This window comes from Elgaria multicarinata, chromosome 22 (genome assembly GCF_023053635.1).
Source record: "Elgaria multicarinata webbii isolate HBS135686 ecotype San Diego chromosome 22, rElgMul1.1.pri, whole genome shotgun sequence".
Taxonomy (NCBI): Eukaryota; Metazoa; Chordata; class Lepidosauria; order Squamata; family Anguidae; genus Elgaria; species Elgaria multicarinata.
In genome coordinates, this window is record NC_086192.1 from 4920478 (window position 1) to 4948239 (window position 27762).

General features: G+C 40.4%; 1 protein-coding gene across 1 annotated transcript in view; it reads right to left on the reverse strand.

The window, feature by feature from the left end:
* The window catches only part of PAFAH1B1 (platelet activating factor acetylhydrolase 1b regulatory subunit 1), a 64964-nt gene that overhangs the window by 28933 nt on the left and 8269 nt on the right, over positions 1–27762 (reverse strand). The window contains exon 2 of the mRNA XM_063146843.1: positions 870–1083. Within this exon, the coding sequence (XP_063002913.1) occupies positions 870–901 (32 nt within the window). The 5' untranslated portion in view covers positions 902–1083. The remainder of the gene's footprint in view (positions 1–869; positions 1084–27762) is intronic.

Sequence of the window (27762 nt, forward strand, 5' to 3'; positions counted from 1 at the left end):
TGCAAGACAGATGACCTTAATAAGCAGGTGGGCTCAGGTGGGAGTAACTACTCTCACTCGAATAAATCATATAGAACACACCACCAATCTTCTCTAGGGCTGCAATTGTGGGAGGAAGCCCCACTGAAAAAAGTGACTGAGTTTGCACATCACAACAAGCCACCCTGAGTCAATTAACCCTCAGGGCCGTCACAACATGTGCCAGCTGCCATTTTGAATATGCAACCCCTGACCAGTGTTTGCAATGACTTCTTGTGTTATGTGAACCCATGTGGTGGGAGTTATACAACCGTTGCACAACCTATGGACTACGTTATGTGAGAGTTGTTTAACCCTTGAACAATGCCCCCCACCCCCATCTGGCATGCGTTACAGCAGTCCTGAGGGTTAATTAACTGACCAAGAGAGACTGATTTCTTAGTAAATATGCACAGGATTGGACTGTAAGTCACTCTCAAAAAATCTGAACTAGTTCCGTGTGCTACACCACTACAATGTAAAATAGGATAAGCTACAGATTTACGGAAGCAGCAGGAAAGAGCTTCCTACAAGCTCCATCTTTCAGAGTACAGATTTTATCCCACAGTTCCTGAAATCATGTCTGAAATGCTGCTCAGCTCTCACCCCAAAGTACTGTCCCTGTGTTTTTACAATTATTGCTTTGTGGCCAGATATTGGTGTTCTCATTAAGATTGCTAAAGAACAGCTATCCTCAACCTGGTGCCTTCCACATGTTGGACTACAACTCCAGTGCTCCTAGAGAGATTGAAGTAGAAATACATTAAGAACACATTATAAACCCTGATCATTGACAGTAGCCAACTGTAAACAAGGTCAACTTTTGCAATCTGATATTCTGAGTTACTCACAGCTCATCTCGTTGCCTCTGTGACAGCACCATTGTGGCTGTGATGTCAGGTTAACGTGATTCAGCTGTCGTCTCGTCCTTGTCAAGCAGCTTAGTGATTCTGGGATCCACAATTCAGTCTGCCACCAAGTGGCTCCAACCCAAAGGACAAGACGTCTCTGAACGTAAACTCCAGCAAGTGAACCGATGCATTCAACAAAGAAAATTCATTCCATCTAGAGGCAGGCAGGGGTGGAGGGAGAGGGGGAGAGAGAGAGAATAGGGTTTGGTTTTGTAATGCTTGTTCACAGTAACAACTGCACAAAATAATGACTTTTCATTACATAAAGCTACTGGCAAAAAAAGTGTGAGAAACCTATAGAGTTGTATATAATTTTGTCATAAATCATGGCAAATACTAAAACACAGAGTAATTCATCGACAGGACTGGAGATATATATATATATATATATATATATATATATATATATATAATTTATTTATTTATTTATTTAAGGATTTTTATGCCGCCATTCAGCCAAAAAAGGCTCTCATGGCGGCTTACAAACGTATTTCTTGACAGTCCCTACCCACAGGCTTACAATCTAAAAGACATGACACAAAAGGAAAGGAGATTGGGAGGGAAGAGGAGGAGGGGGGAAAGGAAAGCAAATTCAGGCACTACAATCTTAGTTGGAAAGTTCAGCAGTTACAGGTGACAGCAGGAGGGAGGGGGCTCTGAGCTGGAGCTGGACCCAGACACGGTGGAGAGGTGCCTGGCTGCTGCTTCCTCCCTCAATATATTCTCATTCAACTACATCAGTTGACCAGGGATCCATCTTTAACTTCATCATACCATATGGGACCCACTACTAATTCTGTTTTAATTTTTATTGCAGATGCCCATCTTCCTATGAAGATACAACAAAGCCAATACAAAGCTTGGTATAAGAGATTCCTAATCCCCCCAGAACTCCAGTTCCAGAGGTCCCTGAGCTTTCACTTTTTATCTTGTTTTGGTATCTTGGCATCTGTCACTGACATCCTTATGAAACCAGGCCTGATGACACCAGAATAGCAGGTTTACTTTGCCAAATTGTCATGCCCTCAATCCAATGATTTTTTTCCTGGACAGCCCATACTGAAATGACTAGCTGTTTCATAAGAATGCAGTTGTCAATGAAGAGATCCATTTATTGGCAAAAGATCCATTGTTTTCAGCTGTTAACGTATGACACAAAACCCAACACCAGGCTGAAATAGTAAAGACAAAAGTCTACTACCACCTCAATGAGAACTAGGCTGTATCAACTTTCCTTGGTGGTGCAGAAATAGTAAATTTGGAAGAGGGTAGCCAGCACCACAAGAAAAGCGTTTGGTTTTAAAAATCCACAGCCTTAATAACTACACCATAACAAACGTGTTTATTGAACTTTTAAGAAAAGCTGGAATTGCTCTTATTTATGGGATTAAATTAGGCAATTTATTTGACGGTTTAACTGGCGCCTTTGCGAGTCTAGGTATTTAGGACAAGCACAACATGTAGAAACCACTAACCATTTAAGTGCACAATATATTACTTTTCTAGTTATTTATCAACATAACACTAAGAACATAGGCAGGTATATTTTGCAGTCTTGACACCCCACAGAATCTTAAGTTTGTGGTTTCAATTTCTTTTAAGAGAGAGAGAGAGAGAGAGAAGCATCAAGTTACAAGCACTTATATCTGCGAAGATAGGCTGTGAAAGTATCAGTAACACCTGATCAAGTTTTGAAGCCCAAAAGATAGGATGCGATTTAAGCCCTGCATAACTCTTGATCCCCCTTGCTATGGTAAGGGTGGCAGCTTTAGCCAAACAGATAGTTATTTTTATTATTTTTATACCGCCTTGAAGGGTAAAATCCTCTGGAGGCGGTGCACAGGATAAAAACCATACAAAAATATACAAGTGGGCAATAAACATACAATATAATATTACAGAAATTACAAAAATGAGTTACAATAATTATACCTGCAACACAGAGATTATGGGAAAAACTGTTCAAATTTGAATAAACATGCTACAGGTTGAGGCCTAGTTCTCACACTGCACCAATTCACACAACATGACCTGCTCATCATGAGTTATTTAACCCACAATGAGCTGTGGTGTGTGCCAGATGTATACGGCTGCCATTTTGAATATGATTGGGGCGATGAGGGGTTGCGTTGTATCATGCGAACACAGCCATCGTGGGTTAATCAAAGGTTAAACAACCATCACATAACTCTACTACTATTCAAGTTTTATGTGAGTGTTGCTTAACCCTCAAATAACCCAAAATGGGTTCGCACGACACATTGCAATCCCTGATGACCTGACCATGCTATAGCTGCAGCTGGCACCTCATGTGATTGAATGCTTTCCCATACCTAAACAAGCTCCCTAAACAAGTAAAACCAGCACAAAGGAAACAGGGAGAAGGGCTCCAGCTTACTCTCCCCAGTGACATGCTAGTCTTCCATTTGCAGCGATTTGGGGGGGGGGATGTGGGGGGGAAGAGCTTTAAATCATCAAGCCTCCCCTCTTTCTTGCAAGCCAAGACTGTACAAGCTACTTGGTGAGAATTTCGGGCATTCCCCAGCCATACTGGGGAATGCCAGGAGTTGTAGCACTTTCTTTCTGTCTCAACATGCATAGGATTGCATCTTTAATGGTGCAGAACTAACACTTTTTTTAGCACATTGTGTACATAGCAAGCATTAATGTGCAGTTCAGCCCAACCACTAGAAAAGTAAAATTCCCAGATATTTTGAAGCCAAGGGGACGGGGGACCCATGGCCCAGAGGCCTCATATAGCTCTTAGTCACTCTCCATGCAGCCTACTGCACGGGAGGGGAGACAGCCAGTTCTCTCACCGCAAGGTGGTAGAGAAATGACCACTGTTCTGGTCCTGCTATTAGCAGCTCAGGGAGAACCATCTTGATTGAGATCGCTGAGCAGGAGGCTTTAACTTAGCCCCCTCCCAGCATGCGAAATCAGGATTGCTGGGGAGAGGGGAGCTTCAACCCCCACCAATACCATATCCCCTGATTTCAAGTATTTAAATGAATGAGAAAGGAAGATCTATTCACTACAATGAGAGTTTGAGATACAGCTTGTGCATTCTGTAATTAAATACATACAGTCAGCATACATTTACACATTTTTCATAAAAATAAGGAGGTGCCAAGCAATAGCTGGGTAAACATGAAACACTCAAGACTATCCAGTTTTACAGAAGCTTCCCTCATTTTCAAGGCTTTATTTGAGCTACATCCCAAACTCTCCTGTTTTACTCCCAAATAAGAGAAGTAATGGATTTTAAGACTCTCAAGAGAAGTTGTGAGGGGGTGGCGGCCTGACTCTTTCCAGCTATATGCCCCCCCCATCATTTTTTACTGGCACCTTTCTGCTGCTGCAGTTTTCAAATGGGACAGATGCACCTTCCGACGAAGAGCTGCCTTTGCTTTCTTAGAAGGAACTCAAGTACTGCAGATGCTGCTGCTGTGTAAAAACAGCAGTGTCGTCACCATGCACAAGTGCCAGGAGCCAAGCATTGCATCACTGCCTGGTTGTCCGTATGTAGTGACAAGTACTTCTACATACCAATTCACCAAAAGGAACTAAGGCCAGCAGGGAATCTAGATAAATAGGAACCAGGAACCAGGGATAAAGGGCATGTAAAGGCAAACGGGTAGCAGATACCATTCATAGTTCTTAATGAAAAAACCAGCAGCAAGTTATTACTCCACAATAAATAAAAGCAACTATCTGGAACTCTGCACTAAAATATTAAGAAGAAACAATAACCAAACAAGGGATTTGGTTATTGATATTTTCTTTGAGAAAAGGTAGTCACTGATTGGGGAAGGGAACTGACCCATGCCAAATTTCCTTTAATGTTTAAGTGTTTAGTGTTCTAGTCACTTGGGGGAGCAGGGGGAAAGAATGAAGTAATAAAACATTTTAAGTTGCTTAGGTATAAGATTTCTGGGGCCAGATTTCAAATAAATAGCTGGAGCTTGCTTGAAGTTATGTCATCATACAATAAAGTTTAGTCTAGCAATTGCAGGTGCTTATTTTGTTTGCTCAGTTATCTTGAAAGACTCCACACATTGTTTTATGTGCAGGATGGCTCCACAGCAGAGGCTGGGAAAGACAAATGAACTGAGGAGAGGCGATATGATGGAAGCAGATGGCTCCATCGCCATGACAGAGGTGCGGCCCCGCCTGCCACAGGGTACGGGAAAAGAATGCCAGGCCCACTGCTAAGCCATGAAGACACATTCCCTAGTCTTCCAAAATACAGTCATCTGAGCATGCTGGGGGAGAAATACGAAGTGGGCGTTGGCTGGGGAGGAAACGTTTAAGGGCTAGAGGCAGCCAGGCCAGAGAGGATTTCCCCAGAAGTTGGCTGGAAGAAGAGCCAGGTAGAGTTTAACTCCTTCTGCTTCGTAGGAGCCTGAGCCAAGAATTCTGCATTCATAGAGTTGCCACAATCTCCCATGTTTCACTACAATCTTAAGAACAAACAGAAACACCATCCAAAAATCAGGTCCCAGCCATCTCAAAAGTAATAGGAAAACAGCATACCTAAAAGCATAGCTAAAGTAAATACCCTTTCAAAGAACTGCCTCAGTCAAGGGCTTGGAAAAACACACAGTGAGGCCATTGTCCAGTCTAGCAACAATGAGTTATTTTAAAATGGCACTTAGGTACACGCATGTTTCCTTGGAAAGTGTTTGTTTCCACACTACTGAGGCACTGGGAGTTTTCTCTTTTTGTAGCACAGCTGATCCAAGTGAACAGTCAAATTATCGGAGGACATAATCATACTATAATCCCTTGAGGCAGGATGGGAAATTTAATGCAAATTTTAACAGCATGTGCGGGTATAATATAGGTGTTACTTACTTAGCTATCGCGGAAAATTTGCTACCCCAGTTCCTAGTAATATACAAATAAGCCTCTCAGGATGCAACTTTATCCTTTTTCTTCCAAGGATGAAGGTCCACTAGCACCTAAAGCAGCATTTTAAAAACTCTGAACATGTTTTGAGCCATTTTCATGAGTTATCATAGTAGATGGTAGTGATTAAAATGGTCTTGCCACAATCTGTATACTGAAGGGGGTGGAGAGAGGAATACCCACATCAGTTGAGATTAGGCCACCTGACCATGGCTGAGTTTTCTTCTCACTACAGCAGTTCACCCCTTCCCTCTACCACAACACATTATTATTATTATATTTATTTGTATCCCACGTTTTTCCCAATGCCGGGCCTCAAGGCGCATGAATTATTAGTAGCCATTCATCTATATACAAGCAAATTAAAAGATACACCTTTGGGATATATGCTAGACCTGTCCTGGTGACTCCAGAAACCAGATTTTGCCCCCTCTCAAGTGTATCCCAAATTGCCCAACTATACAGGTACGCCCTTTCATCACCAGGATCCATTTCTTGTTACGATGCTGGAGTCCACCTCAAAACCCCAGGATCAGCTTTCTATACATTTCGAAGAAATTATAATACTTGAAAGACTATCTTCTTTCCTTCAGGATTAGGAAACATCAGTGTAATCCAACACATTTTTAAATACAAGATGCATGTATAGATTTTTTAAAATGGGTGTTAAGGCAGATCTATTTTTTCTGGCCTATCATACAGGCACATATAAATCTGATGTACATTTTAGAAGAATTTTAGTACCGATCAGAGCTTTCACCCAAGAATTCAACATTGATACCTAATATTTATTTTTTCCCCATCTGTGCCCAGCTATAAGCAGTGTACAAAGTGCACAACTGTTGTCTGGTAACCCAATACAGAGGAAAATTCTACATTGGGAAAAACAGCAGGATGCAATGCATGCAAACTGGAGCGTTCACACTGCTCAAGGCTGTTTTCATGAAGATCCTTTAAAACCTTCACTGCTTACTGGGTTTCCTTCACCTGAATTTGATTGTATAACCCCTCTCACACAGAGTTTATTGTGGAAGATGAGTTACCAACATGAGATTAAACTGCATTAAACAAAAGGAATTTTTTCTCATGACAGATAACCTTTTAATGCAAATGATCTTCCTAATAAATATAGAAACACACACACACTTGAGACTAAATAGAATTACTATGGTGCATTAGCTGCTATTTACATGCTAATACGAGTAGAGCGAAAGACTAAGGACCTTGACCTTTTGATCTGGTTAAAGCACATTTACTCCACAGGGCTGGCTGTCCACAGATGATTAGTAGGTCATCCAAATAGGTGTATTGCCTTCCAGTTCAGCTGGTAAGCAAGGGCTGGATAAAACTCTTACAGTGTATCTTTACCACCAGAGTTGCAACTCCTGTGGAAATTCTCCAGGACACACTGTGATCACCAGATTTGACAAAAAATGTTTATTATTTTAGAACATTTATATAACCACTTCCCATTGTAAAAAAACCCAAAGCAGTTCACAACGTATTACAAACCAATCCATCATTAATAGCAAAACAGCATTTAGATAAGTTCATGGTTGGGAAAAGAAAGGGTAAATGTTAGTTTTTAATAATTGTCGAAAGCACATGATCGATGGTGCTTGACATATCACAGAGGGGAGGTCATTCCAGATAGACGGTGCCACTGCAGAGAAGGCCTGCTGCCATGTTGCTGCCAGATGGAACTCTGCAGGTTGTGGCAAGGATAGCAAGACCTGCCCTGAAAATGGTAGTAGTCTAATGGGTCTATATCGGGAGAGACAATATTTCAGGTAACCTAGTCCTCAGTTGTTTAGGGCTTTATGTGTCAACAATTAATACCTTGAACCTGGCTTGGTAGCAAATTGTCAGCTAGTGCAACTCCTTCAGTATAGGTGTTATGTGCACATGGCAAAGAACTCCATTCCACAGCTTTACTGCAGCATTCTGCACTAACTGTATCTTCTGAACTAGTGTCAAAGGCAGCCCCAGAGAGAGCACGGCAGTAGTCTAATCTTGAGGTTATCAATGCATGGACTGTAGTGGTTAAACTATTCCTGCCCAGAAACGGGTGCAGTTGATGTAACAGCCAAAGCTGTTAAAAGGCACTCCGAACCATAGAAGTCACTTGAACTTCTAATGAGAATGATGAATCTAGAAGCAACCCCAAACTCCACACCCATTCTTTCATGGGGAATGCAACCCCATCCAAAACAGGTAATGTCCCTAATTCCTGGACCCAGGAACCACTTATTCACAGTACCTCCATCTTATCGGGATTCAGCTTCAGCTTATCGGACTCATTCAGCATCTAAGCATCAATCCAGGTCATGCACAGATTCTCCTGATTCAGCACACAATGGCTCTGTGTGTGTGTGTGTGTGTGTGTGTGTGTGTGTGTGTGTGTAATAGCACTGGAGACAAAATGGTACCTTGTGGCTCCCCACAGCCTTATTGCCAGGAGGGCATTGCACAATCACCCAATGCTATTCTCTGGACCCTACCACACAGATAAGAGTGGAATCACTGTAAAACAGTGCCCCCAATTCCCAACCTACAGAGCCAATTCAGGAGGACACCATGGTCAATGGTATCAAAAGCTGCTGAGAGATTGAGTTAAGAGTAACAGGGTCACAATACCTCTATCCCTTTCCCAATAAAGGTCACTTGTCAGCGTGACCAAGGCCAATTCTGTTCCGTATCCACACCAGAATAAAGACTGGGATGTGTTTAGATAATCAGTATTCCCTGAGAACGTCTGCAGTTGGGTCATCAGAAGCACTTGCCCAAAAAGGGGGTATTAATGACAGGTGATAGCTATTATAAATTTCTGGGTCAAATGAAGGCTTCTTCAGAAGTGGTCACACCACTGCCTCTTTAAGGGACCACTCCCGCATGCAATGATGGGTTTACCACTGCCTGGACCCATCCTTGGCTAGATCAAATCAGTCTTGATAGGCAAAGATCGAGAGAGCATGTGGTTGGTCTTGTCCAATGCAAACATCTTGTCCACATCCTCAGGATGCAACAACTAGAACTGATCCCACAAAACTGGACAAGATGGTACATTTGACACCTCGCCAAGACCTCATAACAGCGTTAAGACAGTTATGAAGGTGGGCAGTTTTATCCCCAAAGTGCCTTGCAAAATTGTTATCGCAGGCCTCTAAGGATTCCAACATACCATTCAGTGTGATAGTTGCTTATAAGCCTGGAACCACCTGGAATAACTCTGCTAGGTGGCTTAAGGATGCAATGGAAGCAGCAAACTAAATATTCTTTGCTACCCTCACTGCCACAACATAGGCATAATTATGCATTCTTACTTGTGTTTAATTGACTTCACAGCAAGTCCTGTGCGACTTACACTCTAGATGTCATTCGGCCTGTTCTCCTAAAAACTGGAGTTTTCCATAATATTAGAAGGCACTCAGGAAGCAAGACCATTTTAGGGGTCCCCCACCCCTGTAGGGAGAGACAAATCCCAAGACACCAAAATTCACTAGGAGATGGCCTGATCATGGCAACAGGGTCTTCACAACCCCTCCTATATCCAGACCGCTGAGAGATCAAGAAATAACAGGGTCGCACTCCCCTTGTCTCTCTCTCTCTGTCTCTCTCTCGTCATCCATTAGTGCGACCAAGGCCGATTCTGTCCCAAAAGCACGCCTGAATCCAGAGTTGAATGGATCCACATTATCAGTTTCATCCAAAAGCGCCTGCAGTTGTGATACCACCACTCTCTTGAGCACCTTGCTCAAAAACGGGGTATTTGCAACCGGATGATAGTTGGCATAAGTCTCTGGGTCAAGGGAGGGCTTTTTCAGATGTGGTAGCACCACTGCCTCCTTCAAAGCAGCAGGGACCACCCCATCATGCAATGGTGCATTCACCACTTCCCTGACTCAGTTGGTCAGCCCCCTGCGACTAGCTCGAACAAGCCAAGAGGGGCAAAGGGTCGAGAGAGCATGTAGTGGGTCGAACAGATGCCAACATTTTGTCCACATCCTCAGTCTCCAAAAACTGAAACTGATCCCACAAAAAGGGTAAGATGATGCACTGGACACCTCATCAGACACTAGCAGCATTCAAGTCAGCATGAAGGTGAGCGGCTTTATCCTCAAAGTTTCTTGCAAACTCATCACAGCGAGCCTTCAAAGGTTCTAGTACTGGATTGGGTTGGTTAGATGTGATCAATCCCCAAACCACTCAAAAAAGCTCACAAGACTGAACTTTTATGGATCACGGCAACTCTCCGCCCCCTGGCCCTCAAGCCTGGGTTGGTGCTGCACTGAATAACAAGATGGGCAAAGCTGGGTCATATCCACACCGCCCAGCTCACCCATCCAGGTCTCAGTGATGCACACCAGGTCAGCTCCCTCATCCACAATCATATCATGGATGAGTGAGGTCTTATTGCAAACCAACCTGGCATTCACCAGCACCCCAACAGGCTAGAGGGTGCAGTAGCCAGTACACCAGGAACCTGCAGGATGGGGAGGGTGTCAGAAATGGGGCATGGCTTGTAGCCATCTGGCTCCCCCACGATTCTGATAACATTCCCCCCCCCTCCATTGTACCATACATTCCTTTACCCATGACAACTGCTATGGCGGCACCGTCTACCTCCATGTTACCCTCCCTTCCACCCTGGCACATCCTGGTTCACAACAACCCCTACCCCAGAAATTTAGGGAAGAGAGAAAGAAATAATAGGATAAGGAAAGAGAAAGGAGGGAGAAAGAAGGGGAAAAGGTTAAGGAGCAATAACAAAGATTAAGGCAAATAGATGAAGCTCATGCATGGTTACATTCCACCCCCCCATTGGTTGGAGCTCTTAACTTCTATTCCTATCTTTCTTCCTCCCCTTACTCTCACTCAAGGGAGGACCCCACATGCCACAGCTCCCCCCAACTAGGCTCTCATCCTAGGTTGGAGTCACAGGTCTGTCTCACACACAGAGCCTGGCAGCCTTCCTATATCCAAACCAAGAGGCAGGAATGCCCCCGATCCCTATGGCTCCCCAAAGTCCCCGTGGCTCCCCACCGCCCATGGCAGGGCTGGTTCTTTTTATGATCCTTTTCCCTGAGCCGGTCCAATCCCAGATGACGCTCAAACCCCAGTACAATCCCCAGCTGTAGGCACTGAGTAGCAAGATGCAAATTAAAACAGTCCAGCAAAGCAAGCTAGCCAGCAGAGCTAACAATTAAAAAGAACAAGAAAAGAAGGCACTCTTGCTAACAGGTAAAACGCAGTTGAGGCAGAGGGCTAGATGTTGTAGCCAGCCAGTCCCACTCTGTCCGTATACAGGAGCTGCTACACACACACCCCTTAGGCTGCCTTGTGTGTTACAAAGGGTTAATGTGCGTAGCACCAGGCTAAAAAGAATTTGTGAACTAGTAATTTTTGAAAAGTTACATGGCAGGTTTGATTCATGTTGTATATATTTTAAGAAAATGAATCACACAGCCGTTTCATATCTCTCTTACCAAGTTATTGTGTGGAAAAGTTTGAAATCTTTTGAGTGCTCACCACCACAGTAAAATCCAGCCAAACTTCCTATGTCTCTCAGAACACTTCTTCCAAGCATGAAGACTGAAACGCTTCCCAGGAAGCACTGAATACCACCACACCTCTTGCAATGGATTTCAAGAGTGCAAGTACTACCTGGTTTTTCACAAGTCCACATTTTATACATCATTGGCCAAAATGTAGAATATTAACAGAAGCCTTGTTTAATTTATTCCAATTTTGACTGAACTGCTATGCCATCAGTAGGGTCAGAACTTTCTGGAATCTTCATAGACAATAGTCTTATTTCACCATTTTGCTTCCTTCTGAAAACATATAGATGACATTAATATATAAAATGACTGCTTATTAAAGACTGGTCCCTGGACATAGCTTCAAATATCAAGGTATATTGACAGTACTTTATTAAAAGAATTAACAAGAAAGCTATGCTTGTATGAGACTGGTCTGCTGTAACTCAATATGCCTGAGCTTTGCACTTGCATAATTACAGTCTGATTAAGCCTTGTGCATTGCCCCCCTGTGAACCCTCTTAATAAACGTAACCTCTTCACCCTTCCAAATGTCCACTGTAGCTACCATGGAAAAACATTAATGAAACCATCTTTGTCATCATGATGCTAGAGAACATACAAGTCTTGTAAATGTGTTCCCTTAAATCTGTTGGTACCTCAAACATATTTTACTACAAAGTCAGAAACAGCATCTTTTATTCACTATTATTACCACCATGAAGTCTTTCAATTTACCATCATAAACATTTATAGTAATGTTTTAGGATTTTTGAACATGAGTATCTTTAGCTAAAATAACAAGGACTATTTTGGTACCTTAAATACTAGCAAATATATTCTGGCATAAGCTTTCGTGAACACTGTCCATGTTATCAGATGCAGCAGACAGTGTCCACAAAAGCTTTTGCCAGAATATATTTGCTAGTGTTTAAGGTACTACAAGAGTCTTTGGTGTTTTTCTTGCAACAGACTAACACATCTACCTTCTCAAGTATTTATTAACTAATAAACCCTTTTAGATAAGCCACATTTATTACTGTGCCATTTGATATTTTATTTTGTATTGTATTTTTTAGCTTGTTGTAATCCACCCAGAGAACACTAGTTTATGGGCAGTTTAATATATGAGCAAATTTACATCCGTAATTCATAGCCTAATGTACCATGTATGACGGGAAATGAACTTACTTCTGATATGAGAATATCTACCTAATTTCTTAAGCACTAAAGAGCTGCTTCCCATTATATCAAACAAAGTCAGCACCTTTACAAAATTCAACAAACGTTCCTAGCCATATTTGCGCATATGTTTTAGGTATTTATCCAACCCTATTCCAAAGGCTCAGAGCACTGCAACACATTGAACACTAAACTGTACAATATTAAAACAGCAAGATCAAACCTAACTTTAAAAATCTCTATTCAATACTAGTTTGAGCTCAGCCATTAAGTGCCTATCTTACCGTTTTTCTGGAAGGTATTTCAGCTTTGAAAAAATAGCCAAAGAAAAAATAAGGGGTCCCACAGTTGCAGAGGTCACCACTAAACAATTTCTTGTTATTACCGACGTGTTCTCTAATGATCAAAAAGGCCATAATGGGCAGACCTGGCGGCAGCAGTCTCAGAAACCAAATTTTAATCACTGTGGTAACAGCTGTACTTTATCTTCTGTTGGAAAAGTCAAGACTTAAAAGCGGAATGGCAAAGCAATTCAGTAGAGCACAGGAAAGCTGAAGGTGTATGAACCATCACATGCAATGCCCTGCCAAGCACACGACGGCAGAATAGAAAAGGAAGGCGCATCCAGCTCTAAGGACTGACATAAATCTGCCCCCATGTGGGATCCAAAGCTTCCACCAATCTGCTCCTCTTTTACCTCACCTGGCATCAGAGGTGGCAGTTATGGCAGGGGCCTGTGAAAGGGTATCTGAGGTTGGATCTCCCACCCTAAGGACAGGTTTCTCTGTCCACTCTGGAGGGAGTGTTCCATGCAATCCTACGGCTCCTGGCACACACTCCTTCAGGGGCCATAGGATTGCAGCGTAAACATATTTTCACCATAAACCAGCTAACTACTCTGACAGGTCTAAGCAGCTAAAATTTGGTAGCAATTTGAACTGCCCTTATCTCAGGCGCGGAGGCCAAATCTAGCCCTACAGGGTTCCCTAGAAGGCTTTGCTCCCTTCCTGTACCCCCGCCCCACCCCAATGGTTTCAGCGATTTCCCGGATTCTGCATGATTCAGCACGTTTCCCCTCATTCTAAAAGGTTGAAAGGGTTCTCCTAAGACTTTTAATGACGGAAGAGCTTCAGGCAAAAATAAGCTGGAATTTTTGGTCCTGCCCCTTTTGCAAACAGCTCTACTCACAAAAGGAATGGGGCCCTAAAAGCTTCTCTGAAATGGGCTTAAAGAGGTTTTGGAGCCTTGATCTAGCCTATTTTTATATGAACTCTTGTGGTGTTATCTAAAGCACGTCTTCTACCATTTATTTTCTTCTTTTTACCTGTTATAAGCAGGCAAGGAAGAGTTTTGGTTTTTTTAGTAACCCACCTACAATATTTACATATGGTACACCTGAAATTTGCTTTTTTTACTTCACCATGTTTTTTCACATGCTACTGGTTAGCAATCAAACCTTTGACCACACTGTTGGAACTCCTTACTCTGCTGTTATCTGTAAGCAAGATTACGTTAGCAATGCATATTGGTAATACATTAATATTAGGTTAAATTAAAGTGAAGAATAACTGATAAAACAGCTGTAACAGAAATAAAGACGGTCAGACGTAGATGCGTGTGTTTTCATGATTCTGTTTATCTAAAGAGATGGATCAAGAGAAGCAGCACAAAGGTTTGATTTAATTTGAAGCCCTGAACTTTAAACTGTTCTGATACATAAAACTAAGCTGAGTAGTTTAACAGACTACATGTAGCTTTGAAAAGCAGTAAAAATACATGACAGAGTAAGAGGTCTTGCTATTCTGGAGACATCGAAAAGATGCTCATCACCTTATGTTTCATTCGGGAAGGTTCAACGGAATTTCCAAGTGGATCTCTTCCAAGGCCTATGCAGTGAGATGGGTGGAGATGAAACAAAAGTCCAATTCCCAAACTACAGTACAATAAAGTATATGCACACATCACCAATACTATGAGCTAGAAAAGAACAGATAAGATTTTTCCAAATGCTCACTGGAAAAGGTCACAAATATTGAGCTAATTCAAATCCTAAGCCAATGGGACTTTGTCCATTACTAATAAACACCACTAATGTATCTATTATTGTAGATGTTTACAGGACTGAATATCACTGTAGTTATTACAGCAATGTACAGGAAAGAGCGCCCACACCTGGAAATGCTCACAGGCCTTCAGAAGTAAGACCAGAACTATCTACGTAGCCCATTATAGCTGCATTCGTATCTAAATCACCACTAGTGTAATACCCTGGTGAGTAATCCTACTACTATGTACCAAGGAGAATTAACTTCCTTAGAATTATTTCCTTTGGATAAATGTAAACCTTAAGTATTTGTTTTGGAAGCAAGTTCAGACACAAGATTACATGGTGATCCTTTCAAAGAAGACTACTTTGCAGTAAGACACTGCCCCTAAACTTTATTTAGCAATTTTTGTGTAAGACCTACTGATCTTTTCCCAGCATGCCTTGCTATTCACTAGAAATATTAATTTGGTCTGTATGCAAAGGTAAACTCTTTAATAATGCTATTCACAGTAAGAATCAATCCAGCAACACTTAAGGTTATGATTAAGTTTTGGGGAACTGGAACCAGTCAGCCTTCCCGCAGCATCTAGGCCTGTACAAGCTAAAATCCTTTTAATCCCTTTGCCATACTGTAGTGTGTGGTTTTTTTAAAAAAAAATAATGGGCAACCAGATGACTGGCACTCCTTGTAACTGCTGATCACATGGCTAAGCACAACTGCTGAGTAGGAGAATCTCATTTCATTTACTCTGTGAACACTCGTCTGCAGTATATACGGTTTAGGGGTCATGCATTTCTGTACGCAGTTTATATACATATACACATTCATTGACAACAAAATCTCAAATACATGGTTCTAAATATTAAGGCTATAATCTGCATACCCAGGATTTAAGATTAAGTCATTCTAGGCCACAGCCAGAGAGCTGACGCTGACACCAAAGGATGGCATAATCGGTGGCTCCCCAAGCTCCCAGACAGAATCACAGAATAGTAGAGTTGGAAGGAGACTATAAGGCCATCGAGTCCAACTGCTTCCCCCCCCCCCTCAGGTGCTCAATACAGGATTATTTCCCCAGCCCAGAGCATTGCCTCACAACTCTGTAGGCAGGGGAAATAATCCATGGAGCCCGACAGATGACACAATGATCAACAGCTATGCAGATAATCAAATAGCACTGATTATTGGAATTGGATATTTTTTAAAAAAATAACCAACCATGAGGTGTTTTCTGCCCCACAGACAACACAATAGTCAATGGTGGACTATTTAGTCTACCGTTGACTATTTAGTCTACCGTTGACTATTGTGTTGTCTGGACCCAGTCGTACAGTTTTCTGGAGATAAACTTGCAGTCTCACTGGAGCCCAGCCCAAAGAAATCAAAGGCATTTTACAAGTAGATTGTCCAATACACAATCGCCCAGATGAAAACACACAAAAACAATTGTACCCATGGCATTAGCAATCCTCTACAGCTATCCAAACAAATTAAGAAGTCTCAAGAAATAAAATGGAAACTGCTCAGAAGACCACATCAAGTAATAATGCAGCAGTTGGTTGGACTTTTTGCTCCAAGGCAACATCTTGTCATTGACCCGGTTCACACACAACAATTCCTAGGTTGTTGCTGGGTTTACAGCAACAGTCAAGGCTGAGCAGGAGCAATCAATCAATCATGTTAAACAATAAAAAGTTTTAACCTAACAACAAAACATGTGAATTGTTCTGTTAACTTTGGGCTTAATCCCTAAACAACCTGGAGTTCCAGATTTGGACATCACAGTAACAAGCCAGAATGGGAGTGTTCCTAGGTTCTGGATTGAAAGTGGAAGCGATGAGCATGCAGGAGGCAGCAAGCACACTCACTGCTGCATTGTTTAACCCAATTCCTGGGTTAAACAATGCAGGAATTGTGACATGGAAACAAGGCCATTAAATCCATACCACTCAGTCGGCTGTAAATAAAAACTGACCATGTACAAAAGTACCAAGAAGGCGAAGTGGTTTTGACCAGGCTTGCTCTTCCGTCCTTCCTCTCTATGCTTTCTTCTCAAACTCTAAAGTTCTTCTACCAAAACTGAAAAGCAACTTAACATGTACATATTTATCTTTCTTTCTGATTGTGGCATGCAAAGAGTGAAAAGGGCAAAATACTGTATCTATTTTCAGTAATGCCAGCAAAAAGCAACCACAGTGGCCATTTTTCACTAGCACGGTATGCAAAAGTACATTACTAAAAATAGACATGGCACTTGTGACCATACAGGAAGAAAACTAACTCGACATTCATATGCAATCCTTCCCTCAGCTTAAGCTATAACAAGTTTATAGAGCTTTTTTTAAAAACACACACACGATAACAATATATAACCAGCTCAGTCAAAGTCATGGGATCACATTCAAAGAAGTTGCTTGAAAATTTAAAGATTCAGATCTATATGTACAGATGAAAAGACTGGATACAAACTGAAAATTGCAGGGGGAAAGTACTGGTTCCCCCCTGCCCCAATACTGAGACCCAATATAGGTAAACTGGAACTTTGCGGAAGTAATTCAACTTTGTGCTGAAAAAGTACTTTCAGACTATATACCTCCTCCAGGTATTTGATTCAGGAGTGCAGTTTGGGAGTCTGTTCAGATCTTACAACATGGCAGCAAAGACTTTGCGCAACATAGCCTCTTCTTGTTTCTCACCTTCTTCAGATTCCTACATCATATTAAAGAAACTGCCTGGGGAAAAGCTGAAAAGCTTGTTTCAATTTGTTCCAAGTTTTCAGCTTTCCGAAAGGCCATCATCTTTATATTCAGAAGCTGTTACCTTTTGGACCTGGTAGCAATTTTTTTAAAAAGTAATGTTAGCATTCTCAACATTAAAGTGGTTGAAGAGATGGTTAGTTTTGTCTACAGTTTCTGCAATACTTATTATGTATAATGATGGTCCATAATTAGAAATTCTAATATTATAAAAATTGGCTCAATACCTAGACTTGCTATTAGTCCTCATTAAGAGGGATGTTCATTTTCTGATCACTTTTTAAAAAAAGATTTCTTCTATTTCTGCAACATTGGGTTTATGTAACAACTGAATGCCTAAATACAGCCTGTGTTTACTATACTGTTGCTGGTGTGTATATTCAGAGTATTTTCTGTATTATTTATTAGCTGCAAAGAGGTATATAACCTTAGTTTGCAGCATCTTGCAGGAACACTATTATAATAAATATAATTGTTTAGTTTAAAAGTTAAGCATGGCCTGAAGGCCCACAATGCAATGATCTCACTAAAACCAAAGTCTTGGGTCTAATCAGTAATGAAATCGGAAACTGTCTATGAACCTACTGTATGCCACCTTAATTTCCACAGAAGGTAAGTAGTATTGAAAGGCAATATAAATACAATTTATGTGTGCAGCCCTATTCTAGGGCTGCAATGCTGTCCACAATTATACATAACAAGGACACCTACTGAAAGTAAATATGCATAAAATCAGAGTGCCTGTTACCTTCACTTTAATCTGTTTACTTTTAATCTTCACTGCTAATAAAGGGGCCATGCTGCCACTTGACTATGCAAAGTAGAACCACATATGTTTCTTCTATCTCACAATGGGAACGAATTTTCAAAAAGCAAATTACTCTGGAAAAGTTGCAGCTTTCCCCAACTTTGCGCCCTCCAGATAGGTTGGACTACACTCCCATAATCCCAAGCATGGTCATGCTATCACAGGATGATGGGGAGGGTACCAAGTTAGGGAAGGCTGGTTTACAGGATAATTCCTATTTAAAAGTTTCTCGAAGTGAAGCAGAATAATTATTGCTCTTTTTTTTTTAATATATGCACTCTGTCTTGGGTTAAATGGAACAGGGTTTCTTTAAACCATAGGGTACCATGCATGCTGCCAGATCTCTTCTACTAAAGGCAGGAATTGCTAAACAAACCAGGCAAACCAGGAATTCTGATTTATGGGGGAAGAGACAAACCAGAGTTGGAACCCAGAGTTAAACCATGGGCTCATCTACACCAAGCAGGTGTATGAAAGCAGTATGAAAGCAGTATATAAAAGGGAGGTGTCACACTACTGCATTATAGTGGTATTGAAGTGCACTGACAACTGTTGGGTACCACTGACAAATAACATATACCGGTTTTATACCACTTTCATAGTGTTATACCCTGCCTGGTGTAGAAGTGTCATGGGCCCCAACACTTGTCAGTGCATTTCAGTACCACTATAAAGCAATAGAATCATAGAATAGCAGAGCTGGAAGGGGCCTACAAGGCCATCGAGTCCAACCCCCTGCTCAATGCAGGAATCCACCCTAAAGCATCCCTGGTTGTCCAGCTGTGGGTCCTGACTTTTATATACCACTTTCATAGTGGAATATCATGCTTGGTGTAGATGAGCCCCATGCCACACTAAACAAACCAGGGGTGCAGCAGCCCTGGGTTGTTTAGTGGTTCCCATTTGCAGCTGGAGCAATTGCTGGTATATACATTCATGGTATTTTACGTATTATGCAAGAGCATGCCTGCCTATTCCCAACAACCCAGGATTTAAAAATAGCCCAGTTTGTTTTTCAATGATGAATCCACATAACAAAAAACAGCCACGGTAAATATATTTCAAATATGGATGGCATCTGTCAGTAAATCATTAAAGTGTTTTGGGGATCTCACACCGCAAGAGGCCCAGCATTGGGCAAAAGTGGGGATACAAATAAATATAAGAAGAAGAATTTGGTCTAAAAATGTTAACGGAAGTTTACTTTTAAGCCCTTGCATGTACTATTTTCTCTTGGGTTTCCATTATGATCCCCATTAAGGCTTCAATGTCCAAAATGACAATAGGATATGATTTCACATAGATTACTGCAAGTGCTACTTTAGATCCTACTAGGCACCACAAAGTCTTGATATCTTGCAAGAGACTATGTATCTGGATTTAAAAAAAAAACAGGTATTTGCTTTCCCCCTTATTAGTATTCATGCCACACGAGTTAAAGGTCATGTTCACAAGCTTCATTTCACATGTCTTTGGAAGCCATCACAATGCAATGGGGGATGGAGGGTATTTTAAACAATAGCATCAAAGTGATATTGACCCCAAACCATGATGCAGTAAATATGAAAGGTCAAGACAATAGGCCAACCCCCCAGATGATTAAAAATAGATATTAAAGAACTGCAAGAACTGCTTTTAATCAGTGGCAATTAGAGATGTGAAGGCACACAAAAAAATCCAGAAACATTTGGGGAAGGAAACGTTCCCCACCCCCAAGGACAAGGGTTTTTTAACTGAAAAATTGGAACAGTTTTGGATTATGACATATTTCTTTTAGAATTTAAAACAAAGTATTTATATATTGTTACTCAGGTTTTATCCTCCCCCCAAAAATGATTTCTAAAAACTATATAATAAGAATGCTCTTATAGAAAGACTAGAGATGTAATCCAAAACATCTGGAGGGCACCAGGTTGGGGAAGGCTGTCTTAAAGCAACAACGTGACTTTAGATCTGTAAAGAGCACTAAAAAAATAAGTATTGCTTATTTTTCCAAATGATATAACTGGCCACTGTGGGGGAAAAGAGGATGGACTAGATGGACTCAGCTGAGCTCTTGCTATGTTCTTAAACAATGTGCATTTAGTTAAGTGAGACAACCAACTTTAATAAACTAAAAAAGTACAGAAAAGAAGAATCCTAACTTTAGTGCCATTTTCCCTTGGCAATACCGGAATATTCCATTTCGACAAATCAGAAATACATCATAGTTCTCTACCCACACTTGCATGTATCCCAGTGAAGGCACAATCACTCTACATTTTTAAGGCGGCAATCACAAAACACAGTTATTTGGAACAGTAAACATAGTGAGTTACATCCGTGTAAACATGCTCAGGATTGCACTGTAATCTTGAGGTAGTTAACAGCTCCTGGGTTTACATCTACATTTTAAAAATATAATTATATACTGTGCTTAAAGAACGTGTCATATCATTTAAAATTCAGTAGAGTATATGGAAACCTATTCTAGGGTGTTGGTTGTTTAATCTGTTATGCAGATCACATTCTGACCTGCTGATCCTAAGGATTTTGAGAAAGAAAGCCAGCTGTGTTTAGCTGCAGGACCAAGACACACAGCTGAAGGTCCCCTCCTCTCTCCCCCCCCTTCCACCCTCTTTCTGTGAACATGGATGTGTTAGACAGGATTGAATGAGCACAATTTCTAGAGAAATAATCATTTGAGAGTTTAATACATGCCTTAAGAATTTCAGGGCAAGCTATTACCAAGGCAGGTTTGATGCCCATTAGATTAAAAGGAAACTATTTAAAATTCCTCACTGTAATCTGCATGTGTGCCATGCAGATAACTACAAGAAAAATTAAGGGTCACTAGAAGATTGTAATACAATTTTTAAAAGTGAAGATCAGAAGTCTTAAATTCATTTACAGACAATTGATTTTGCACTATTTCCTAGAACATTCAGACACACAGTTCTGCTATTTACTAGTCCCATCCTCCCATCAATTACTTCTTTGCATTAGTAATAAATATTACTGCTATTCCATATAACATTGTAAGAACAATAGGAAATGCCAAGTATTATCCACCTTTCCCCCACACCCACACCCCTGAGAACATCAGGTAGTTCAATCCCACATAGTCCCTTTACCAATGGTTCCCGTAAGATGCTTGGAATCACGCCTGGATCTTACTGCAGTAACTAAACCCAATTTAACACCAAAGGATAAATCCTAACAGTAGCGTTACCTAGAGCAGTAAAACAACAGTGCAAGTGCAGTAACCACTTAACTCAATGACCCACAAGGTTTGTTTCCATACCTAGCTAGGTTGTCTTGCTGGCTTCTTTTTAGGTTTTAAGAAATCATAGTGTGTGCAATTCTTTCAAGTATTCTCTATTCTTTCAATAGAGAACTATTTTGACCAAAAGCATGAAGCATCAACTTTTTTTAAAAAAAAATCCTCTTTATTCATTACCACTTAAAGTATGCTTACCTTCATATGTCTCAAACTATATTTGAAAAATCCTTACTGTTTACTGTTTGTTTATTTCGGTCATACACCAGCACAGCAGAAAACATCATCAATAATATTACAAAAACCCAACAAGGTACATAAAATAAAATACATACAAAAAACACAGCAGTCTTAGCCAAAGTCTAAGGTGCAATAAAATTCTTCAACATCAATTTCCGTTGGCTTATGGCAGCTGCACAGAAACTGGCCACTTTTAGAGTAACCTGTGGATTCTGATCCAATAGAAGATGGTTTATGTAATATTCATCTGATCTACTGGGAGTTCGCTGCAAGACAGAGGTTATAAATGTTTGGCGCAAATCTTGGGAAAAGGAACAATACAGCAGAACGTGGCCTACTGTTTCCACTTTACCCATCTCACAGGGACATACCCGTTCTTGGTAGAGTATATTTCCAAACCTTCCATCCAAAAGGGCTGAAGGCAGAACGTTAAACTTGGCCAGAGTGAAAGCTTTCCTGAATTTAGGAATATTCAAGTCCCCCAGATATTTTGCATAAGCAAATATCATCCCATTATCTCTATATTCAGGATACCTTGAAGCCAAACTCAAATGATTTTGCAATTCCATATCCCAAATATGTTGAATTGTCATTTTAGCTTTTTCATAACCAAGAGCAACTAGGGCATTTGGTGAGAAAAAATCCATACTAGCGGTGGAAAGATGAGATACTGTTCCTCTTCTCCAGCAAGAAACTACAGAAAAGGAATCCTTGAGACCAATGTTTTAATTGATGACTAAGACTTACACCTAGGCTTACCTCATAATTTAGAATGCACTTTTCAGTAAATGGAACAGATTCAAGGAAGATTTGTTTTCAACATCAGCAAGAAAAAGCTCCCCAGCCTTCCCAATGCTGCCTATGTATATGGAAAGGCTTCCCTTGTGTCTCTAACAACCAACCAAGCATCTGGCATGGAATTCAGTGGTCATCTCTTTGATTTCCCTTGGTTACAGCAACCAAGAACAACAAATTATAAAATCCAATGAAATAATTAGTACAATTTCAGAACTGGATTAATAGACTGAGGCAAGATCCTCCAGATATGCACTTTTATATAATTAGTCCACCTCGTCCATATCACAACATGTTACAAAGTGCAGCAGGCACTCCTCCTGCATGCACTAAGGTTCACGTGTTAGAGCTTTCTCTCGTTTCAGAGGAGAGATGATAAACACCCAGTAGTTAAGCCTGCTAGCAATTTCTGTACTTATAGCTCTCCATGGTATATGATTACATGAGCTGATTGGGTGGGATGAGAGAAGGCCAATGGTTGACGGAATGTCCTGCTCTGGAGGAGGATAAGCCTTTGGGCTAGCTGGATAGCCTTTTGGTCTCTTTAGAGCAGAGCTTTTCAAACTGTGTGTCGCGACACGTTAGTGTGTCAGCTGCAGTGTGAGAAACCTCTGAGTCTATGTGAAATAAGCAATACCAACTTGCATGCATTTTTACACAGCAAAGGTGCCGATTAGTATGGTGCACTAGTATATTCCCCTTCCGTCCTATCCGTGTATGCACACCACGGTCGAGGGATCATACAGGTACTGCGCATGCGCAGTATGTATAATCGGGTCGAAACAGCTGATTCCGCATCACTTCCGGTGACGCGGCTGCACCTGAAGTGACGCATTCGAGAAATTCCATGGGTCCAGTTTTTTGATAGAACACGGTCTCAACCACTGCTCAATCGCAGCTCGACAAAATTAGTTCAATGTGAAAAGTCTTGGAAATGTATGTTATTATCTTGCAAATCATATATTTTTAAAAATATAAATGAAAGGTTTTCATGAGATATGTTGTGTCCCCATACATTTCATTATTACAATTTATGTATGTGTCCGTATCTCTTATAAGGGGTCAGTTTAACCTCCGGTTTGCTAGTAAAACTGAATTACTGTGTCGCAAAATGATGCATGTCTAAAAAGTGTGTCACCAACATGAAAAGTTTGGAAAGCTCTGCTTTAGAGGATGATCCCACAAAGCCTGATACTGTGTGTACATACTCGCCTCTGTCCAGTTGCAATTCAACTACTGTGTGTCCAACGCTGGAAGAAGCATTGGAGCAAAAGAAAAAAAGATTTACATTCTAGCGCCAAGCAATCAATACTTTTTATTATCTGGTGATGACTATGAAACTGTTTCCAGGAGGTCATAGAATCATAGAACAGCAGAGTTGTAAGGAGCCTCCAAGGCCATCGAGTCCAACCCCCTGCTCAATGCAGGAATCTACCCTAAAGCATCCCTGACAGATGGTTGTCCAGCTCCCTCTTGAATGCCTCTAGGTCATGCACATGCGTGAAGGAGAAAGGACAGACACCATAGTCAATTATAAAAAAACCCAGGAAATAAATTTTGATGGCGTTAATCACCGATTTAAAAATGGGGTGTTTTCATCAGAACTGTCTCCTGAGAAAGTACTGTTGATGCACTTCTAAGACAATTGACGAACACCTCTTGATTCAGGTATTGTGATATTCTGAATAAAATATGTGTCCGCATTAGTCAAGAACTTCTCTTTATTAAAGATGGATTGTTTGCATCTAAATACTGCCCTTTCTCCAAGGAGCTCAGAGTGGCTTTTTAGCTGCTCTATCAGGTAGTTAAAGCTGATAGATTACGGCTAAATTCAAACATCACGCCAAAATAAGAGATGTCTATAAAAAAATTCTAGAAAAAATGAAAATGTTGTGGTGCCAGGATTAGAAACTATACTTATTGTTTTAGCATTCTTTACCAACCCAAAGTCATTTTGTTACTTCAGGAAGACAAAATGTATTCTGTATAACTCTGCTTATTGCTAAATTATGTTTGGTATATTAAATTTTAAAGTATAGTTTACCCAGGCAATAAGCATAATCTTACTAATTGAATGTCTACAGGAATTAGAATGATCCAATAATATACAAGTATTCCTATTTCACAGTTTTTGGATACCATTTTTAGACCAGTAAAGGCAGGGTAGCAATATACGAACAGCTTTTAAAAACATTTATTCATCATTCTAAAAGAAAATAATAATTCAAAATGTTTCCACTTTTCCCAAAAAGAGGCCTTCGGGGAAAACAGAAAAGAGCCTGTTTTTTCCTTATTCTCCCCGCCCACCCCTTTTCACATCTCTGCATTAAACAATGACTTACGCTACCCAGATATCCAAATGGGCCATGCCACGTTTTAGAGCTGTTTGTTAAGTTTTGTTTTTCAACTCTTCATAAGCTCACTCCACTAAAAATCCCTTGTAACCCACCACTTCAAATCACATGATTTTTTTCACTCTGGTTTCCTGGCTGATCATAATCTATGCTTTGTTCACTCATGTATCTTATTGGAAAATGGTAAAGCTTCATCCAATGCTGATTTACTTGCCCAAAAGGCTATCAGTGAGCTGAACAGGGAATCAAGCCCATGTTTCTCACATCCAAGCCCAACAATGTAGCCAACTGCACCCAGTGATGTGGGGTTTCAGGAAAATTTTGAACGATAAAATTCCCCCCCAAAAAATGCATAGGAAAATGTCCCATTTACACTGGAAAATATGCTGTCACCCTAGAGCAGGTATGTTTGCCTACAACTCAAATAATCCTTCCCCATTGTCTACGATGGCTATGGGAAGCATAGGGCAAAACATCTGAGAAAGCACAACCTACCCACCCCTACTCTAGAAAGGTCTAATTTAGTGTATTTGTTTTACTTATTTTTTTTAGTAAGCAAACCTTTTAAATAGTAACCCATATTAATTTTTTGTCCCAATACAACACAAGTATTTGGCCTGAAATACTTGGGGGGGGGGGATTTAAAAAAGATACTTAACATAATTAAACTTTTATATTTTGTAGAATTTTTATTGGAATTCTTGTCTTTAAATTTTTGTAACAGCCTGTATTTTCCCTATATTGTTTACATTCAAGGGGGGAAAAACAATGGTCTTGAAAACTGTTGACACACTAATTAATTTTAGCAACCCAAAGAACTGTGCATGATATGCTGACAACCACTCATCTATTTCAACAGAGTTCAATTCTCTCCCGCTATGGATTTTGGGGCACTTTCAGTTTTGCTGCCACTATTTATTAGCTCTATTTCAAATGTACTTCAACGATGTGTGTGTGTGTGTTTTTACATACTTTCTAGGGATAATAATCTGTATTGTATTAGCAACTGGCAAACATTCATTTTTACTGATGAACTTAAACTTATGAAATGGAAAAATTTCCACGGAAAAATAAAGCACTGGGGAAAATGTCCACCCCACATCACTCATTGCACTCTGAGAGTGAATCTGTTTTAAGTATACAATATAGACACACCTTCAAGCGCCTTTTCAGCCTTTGCTAAGAGCTGATTGCTGTTTCCAGTCTCTGCCAACAAACAATCAGTCCAGGCACTTTAAAGAAACACTTAGGAAGTGAGAATTATGGACAGCAGAGAATGGTTGATTTAGCAGAAGAGAAATTCAGCTTTATTTAAGACAATAGGGTCAACATCTCTAAGAAGCGACAAACGAGGACAGAAAAGGAATTTGACATCCCAGAAACAATGGCTTCAAAGAAGCTTGGAGCACCAGTAAGAGGCTCCCTCACAGAGAACGTTTTTTGTTCCCAAAAATCTATCCAAAAATTTACCAGGTATATTAAGCTCAAATAAGTCTTGGTTAGTTAAATTGAGGATGCACCAAGTTTTAAAATTGACAAAATAACATGTTTTCATAGCACCATTTAAAAGAAAAACACACCACTTACAGCATCCAATTCTCGAGATTAAGTCTTTTGCTTATCAAATATGCTGACATACTTAATACCATAATCTTAATTGTGCCCCCGCAAAAAACACCACTATATGGATATAAGTGTTGAATAGCATATGAACTTCTAACGTTGACTGCAATCAATGTAGAATATTATGGCTGGAAATATACTGTGTTAAGGTGACAAACTTATTTATTTGGGAAGCTGCTCACCAGGAAGACCGATTAAATGGTTTGTAGAATAACTGCAGGAAATGTTCTTAATGGGAAGGATAAAAATCAGCTAAAATCTAATTTAAATTTGTTTTTATTTTTTATTTAAGTTATACTAAAAATAACCTCATTTAAAAGAAAATATGAATTTAATAGAAACATGTTAAGATATTATCAATGTAGACTCTTAAAACTGAGTCATGTCCTATTAGTGAGTTAAATATTGCTTTTCTATGTAAAAAGAACGGGGGGGAGAGAGAAATCAGACGTAACATAATAATTTGTTTAACTACAATGGGTTTCCTAAATCTAATAGATGACTACCAAGTCATCACAGATACTTGATGGCATCTCCTGGAATGTAGTATCTCATCAGAATTGTCCGTGGAACCATATGAATGAGCTTGTATGCCTATTTTATGCTCTATGAGTTATGTAATGTGTCTTATTCTCAAATTATGAGCATTTATGACCAGGATGGAACATAGAAAGCAGAGCATTGGTCCATCTAGCCTAATACTGTAGACACTAACTGGTAGCTGTTCACCAGGGTTTCAGAAAGGATTCTTTCCTAGACCTACCTGGAGATGTCAGGGATTGAACCTGAGACCTTCTGCAGGCAAAGCATGTACACTATCACACTGAAATATGGCCTTCCTTGTTTATTTAAATTGGCAAGGGAAAACACATTGGTATTAACTCACAGATTTAAGTCAATTTTCCTGTTTAAACTTTTTCATATATTTCCTGAAAAATGCTGCAAATCTAAGCCATGTTAATGTGCAACTAAATACTGTATTAGTTGCACTTTTATTCTTAAAATCAGGTTCTGCATCTTTTTGTCTCACTGTATCTGAAGTAAGTTCCACTGAGTTCACTGGGGTTTGGTCCCAGGTCAGTGAGTACAGGATTGTAGTCTTAATATGGGAATACAGGATGATTCTGAATGGGATGAGCTGTGCGGGGAGGGGAACCTTCCAGGCACAGAGCCCTTCCTCTCCAGAAAGGCAGATCCTAGATCTAATCGTTGGAGTGCAAAAAGAGCAGCACAGCCAAAAGTTTTGGATTGCAATCCTATAATGGTTAATTTAGTACCAACCAATATGTTTCAATTGATAGAGCAGGTGGTTTATAG